Here is a 5,719-nt window from a genome sequence, read left to right on the forward strand (position 1 = left end):
TCGGCGCAGCCCAGCGAGGTGCTTTTGCTGGGGGAAGCTGCCTCCGCTTCTCTGAAGGCAGGCAAAAGGCCTTGTCTGTGCCCGACACCGTAGCACTTGGAGCAAAACAGTAAGTGCTGAAGCTTTGGACTTTTCCCTATTTTAACGGCAAAAATGGCTCCTAGTTCGTAATGCCAAGTGTAAGACCCGTGCTGTTACTCAGACACAAAGAAGCGACGCTGCTGAGGAAACCTGGCTGATAAAACAGTCTTTGTGACCGAAACCCACCCTGCACCTCCAAGCCAAAAGAAAAGGAGTGAAACGCATGTGAGGCAGGCCTCCGGACACTGCTGCTGGTACTAAAATGCAGCGTGTAACCTGGGGGAAGAGCCTTGGCTTCAACGGGATTGAAAGATCACCTCTAAAACGTCCTTGTCTCATTAATTAAGTAATGCTAATCACTCCCCTCCTCCACGGGATGGATGCCTCCACAGGATGTGCACCACAGCTGTTGCACTTTACACCAGACAGTGGAAAGACTAGAAATAATTACAGTAAGAGTTAGGAGATCCAGTGGTGCCCTACCACAGGCTCATTACAGCCTATGAAAGTTATTATTGAATCAAATTTAATACAGACTTTGACTTAATTAAGAATAGGCTGGAGGGAAAAAAAAACACAAAAACAAACCAAAAAAACCTAAACCCCCAAAACCAGCTTCTAAGAAGTTTGGTAATGCTGTAAGAAATTCATGCTTCTGGAAAAAATCTAATCACATTTTATATTCTTATTAATCATTCTCATTCTTAATAAGTTGACATGCTAGCAGTGCGGTTGTGGTGACAAGACAGACTGCGCTTCACAACGCTGTACCTCCATGTCACTTGTTGTGCTAAGTCTCTAGGTAACCACTTGAAAAAGAGGTTATTCAGTTGTAACTAAAAACATTCTTACAGTCCTAGCTATTTATTTCAATGTACTTTTCAGATTAAGTCTGCCCTATCAAAAATAAACACAACTCTTACCACAGTATTTTGTATCATCAATATATTAGCAACTGTTGAGAAAAAGTCCTGCTAATGGCACATGGAAAGAGTTGCCTATTAATATACAGATAATTATTGTGAAAATAAGATTGCACAAACAATATTTTGCATAGAGTACGACATTGTATGGGTTTTGTGTTTATGGAAAATATAGTTAAGAATAAAAATACATACTTCAAACTTCTTTACATCTGGATGAAAGTTAAGACTTACTAGACTATAAACTATTGAACATTTACAGGTCAGGGGAGTCAGAACTATTACATTTCCATGATTGTATGCACAGAAGAAAAACAGCACAGATTAGTTGTATCCTAATCAGTACATTATTGCATTGTCCATCAAGACCATTTTTGTAAGCTCCACATGTCCAATTTAATGTTACCCTGCTGATGTTTAGCAGAGACCCATATGAAATTCCCCAGCTAAGTTTTCACCTTCCCCTTTGAAGCCCAGAACTCACAAAACACTTACGCAAGCTTACACCTGAGTTTTTTGCAGTAGCAAGAGCCTCAAGAACAACTTAAGAAATGGTGTACCTTTGTTTTTGCCACAGCTGCCATTGTTGGACTAACAAGAGTTTCTGCACTGGCAGGCTGCTGGAACTTTAGTGTGGCTCATCGTACAATGATTTGGGAGCATAGTTTGTCCATTTTGGGTGGGTTTTTTTGTTTTCTCCAGGAATGGATAGATTAAAAAAAAAAAAAAAAAAATCGAGATTGCATGAAACCTTAAAAACAAATGGTCCTATTTCTGACTTTCATGTTGTTGCACGTCTGGTGCAAGTAAGGCTTTTGAGAAGTAGCAGCAGCTTCACAGATTTCAGATCTACTCAACTTTTTCCATAAGATCAGGCAGCAGTAGCAACTATAAGGATACCAAAAAGTATATATCGTAATGCCAAGAAAACAGGTCTCATTTGCCTGTACTACAAACCGTTGGTTCTTAGGCTTACTAACCCTTGACCACGTGTACTGCATGATGTCCAACAATCCAAATATTCTTATAATTCTAAAGAAAAGATCATTTGAAATCCAGTAATTGCAGAAGCCTTGTTTGCCTGACACAGTAGCTCATTCAGCCTAGCAGCACAGATTCGCATAAAGAAAATGTAACATTTGAGGACTAGTAGCATGGTACTGATCTACAAGTTTCTAGATTATGGTTACTGCAGTTCTGTGTCATGAAACAGTTCGCGGAGAGTTTGTACAACACAAGACTAAGCTTAGACTGATTTCAGAGCGTACAGCAGTCCTGTTATTCAGCTTTGGAAGACTTTTAAGCAATGTTATTTTCTATACCTTGATTCCTTAAAAAAAATGTCTTGAGCTACTGAGCTAAGACACTGCTAACCCATCATCTTGAAATATGTAAGAATACATTGAAAAATGAAAATCTGACAGAAACTAGAAGTCAGTAATAGCTTTCCAGGTGTTAAAGGGTTTGGTTTTTTTTAAAAAAAACACACATCTGAGCCTAAGACAATACTATAATTGTATCTGTTGATCTGCATTATAGTGGTCTTCAAATGAAACCACAATTCCAGTATCACTTTCTCTCAGCTCAAGGTTTGTTTGCCAGCTCTCTCACAAACATACTGTAAGATAGTACTGGACAGGGACAGCTGGACGTGGTTCCTGAGGTTCTGCTTCTCGCTCAGAGTGAACGTGCAATTCATCTCTCTACGATCCAGTGTGGCCTCATAACTAGAGAGCCATTCCGCTTAGTCAGTGGAGGAGAAGCATGCATTGCATTATTTGACACGTAGACTGCCTCCCTTGAGGCATGCAGCCAGCTTCGCTTCCTTTTTAGGTTTCCTACAAATGCTCTAAGATACAAAAACTCCATTCTCAGGAAGTTTTCCCTGGTCAAGTCTCTGGAAGCCACTGTTATCCTGACCAGCTGGTCCAACACCTTATTCTTCTTGCAGCTGCATAGCTCTCTGAGGTTGATAGGTTTTGACCGAGCATAAAGAATCCGAAATTCCAGATCAAAGTGTGCAACTGCAGGGCCTGACAGGATCAAAATGTTACTGCTGTTCAGCTTCCCGTCTGTCCATGTAAAACTAGCAAAGGAAGAATAAGAAAATTCTCAGTTAACTGAAAATAAATAGTAAACAAAGTATTAACTGAAAATTCTCTTTCATCACATTTAGTTAATTGTTCTTAAAATCTAAATGATGAGCAGTGTGCTTTTTTTAGGACAAACATTACAAATAAACTGTGATAAGGAAAGCAGTTTTGCAACATGGCTGTTTTTCCTTTCCAAAGATGTAAAGCATGTAAAGAAATCATGTAAAGCAACAGAAAGAAATGGGTACTTGCCTGTAGGAGCCCGTTGTCACTCTGATGCCATCAATTAACATGAACTTTTCACGGACCTTTCCAACAATTTTGGCACCCGACCTCGTGTAGTATGTGTTCCCAGTGATATTTCGAATTCTTATCAACTGTTAAAGATATGGCAAGCATCACGTGCATTTCAAAGTTGAATGATTGCATTTAAAGGAGTAACACACAACAATAACCATCACTGATGAACTAGCAAAGGTTGCTGCACAGCAGCACAAGGTTCACCCTCTGGGATCCAAATTACAATTTTGTCTTGTTTTAGTAGGCAAAGAGGTGGCATTAAGGGGCAAACCCATGAACTGATTGTGCAGAATGTGATTGTAAAAACTCCTGCCACCAAATCTTGGAGGGACCCAAACTCCACAGACTCCTGAGAACCTCCTTCTCCATCAGCCTTCAAAGTCACAGTGAGCCTGAGCAACTCCAGTCAAGCTCTGGGAACTGGACATTCCTCCTGCATTTCCTTGAGTACTCATTTAGTTATTTGTGCTCAGAAAGCAACTGTAACATCCACTTATAAAGATTTCGGTTTTTCTATTAATTGCTGCCTTACACAAAAATCTTCCAAGAAAGAGCTACAGCAACATGAAACCCATTTTAAGTTGTGGCAGCAGGCATAACAGTTTCTTCTGTTGATAGCTCAAAGATTTCAGTCATAAGAGGATTGACTTTCTATCCCTATAAATATGGCAAGGCTCACCTTTTCCCGTTCAAGGTCAACTCCCAAATCCTTGCACATTTTCAGAAAGTGGGAAAATGAAGACTGATCTAGAAGGATATATGCTTTAACTTGCCGCTGGCTACAAGCTTCCAAGAGGTCTTTGAAGATATCAGTATCTGTGAAGGAATCCATAACCAAGGCAATCATCTGCAACAAGTTTCAGAAGAAATCATTAGGCTGTTTCCACAGCGTTCCAAGGGAGATGGCGCATGAGGAATTTTACTTTCAAATTAAATATTCCCCCCCCCCTTTTTTTTTCCCTGGTTGTTATGGAACATGGTACAGTCTTCTGAGATATGGTATATTCTTCTGTTTTTTACAGGAATGCTGAAACATTTAACAGACATTTAAGAAAGAGAAGAGAAAGGAAAAAATAACTCTAATTAGAATAAAGTTCTGTGAGAGAATGGCATTTTGGTAAAGGTGATTACCGAGTACAGTACAGTGAGGTACAGGAAACACAATACACATCGCTCCTTCGCTATGATCACTTATGCACGTCCCTGTATAGTTAAATAGAAAAAAAAAATACATTGAATTTATGGACAGAAAAGTTTCTTAAAGATTATTTGCCCTAATTTTATTGTCGCCTGACTGATTTATAGCAGGTAACATCATTTAAGATTTTTATTACTGCATTGTAGAATTTCATTTTTACTATAATTTCAGCAGCAGACATTGAAACTTCTTTTGCCAGCATCTGTATCTTTTTTGGTTCAATAGGTATGAAGAGATGCCTGAAAGCCTATTGTGGAAAGACACCTTTTCTCTGCTTGAAAATCAGAGTCCATCCCTAATTAGCAGCAATGATAGCTCCTGCATCAGTTCAGTAACACGTTGCTCATGGTTTTTAATTAAGGTGGTACTAAAGCCTTCCTTTTTTTACTACATCACCTTCAATAAAAAAATTCCAGAGATCTGAAGCATTTTCGCCTTTTCCTCACACCTCTAGAGCAGTGTCAAGACCTATGAAGGCAGAGGGAGAGTTGACACCTCTCCGAAACCCTAAGCGAGCTGATAAAAAAAAGTATTTTGCATGAGGAAAAGACATTTTGCTGTCAGCCATCTTCAGCTACATCAGTAACTTTTGGTATAACAGGAGCACCGAGTTGGTCGCAGAGGTATCTGGAGGTGCTGAGAATATCTCAGGAGAACCAGAACAGTGGCAAAATAAATGTATTGCTTCAGGTTTCTTCCTCATCCGGAGATATGGCAAAACCAGGAGTCTAGTTCTGTGTTAGGTAAGTTTGGTCTCCAGTTCCTAGGCAAGAGGGTTTTTTCCTGAGAATAGTTGCCTTTTCCCCAAAAGCGTTGCCTGAAGAAAAAGGTGAGCTTATTTCCAAAACTCAAGTTTTCCAGAGTCTTTCAAACTTTTCAAATATGAACAGTAAAAAAAAAAAAAATCACCCCTGTCCGTCTGCTCTTTACATCTCACCTCTCTAGGATAAAATTGAGGTTTCTCTTCAACTTAGTATTCCTATTTTCGTGTTATTTCAAGCGAAGATCTGAGTATTCGCCCAAGCTCCTCGAGTAGAACCTCCCTTTCCTCGCGAGTCCGTCCCACGGCCTGAACCCCCGAGGCTGGGTGTTATCAGACGTGCCCAGCGGGAGCAGCGGCAGCT

General features: G+C 39.9%; 1 protein-coding gene across 1 annotated transcript; it reads right to left on the bottom strand.

The window, feature by feature from the left end:
• Positions 1-2,453: 2,453 nt before the first annotated feature.
• Positions 2,454-4,166, bottom strand: LOC104625092 (protein FAM83D-like). Its single transcript, XM_010292630.1, has 3 exons — positions 4,077-4,166; positions 3,350-3,474; positions 2,454-3,090 (listed from the first exon to the last, which is right to left on the bottom strand). The coding sequence occupies exons 1-3, from the start codon at positions 4,113-4,115 to the stop codon at positions 2,700-2,702; spliced, it is 555 nt and encodes a 184-aa protein (XP_010290932.1). The 5' UTR covers positions 4,116-4,166; the 3' UTR covers positions 2,454-2,699.
• Positions 4,167-5,719: the final 1,553 nt, after the last annotated feature.

Source organism: Phaethon lepturus, unplaced genomic scaffold (assembly GCF_000687285.1).
Source record: "Phaethon lepturus isolate BGI_N335 unplaced genomic scaffold, ASM68728v1 scaffold14128, whole genome shotgun sequence".
NCBI lineage: Eukaryota > Metazoa > Chordata > Aves > Phaethontiformes > Phaethontidae > Phaethon > Phaethon lepturus.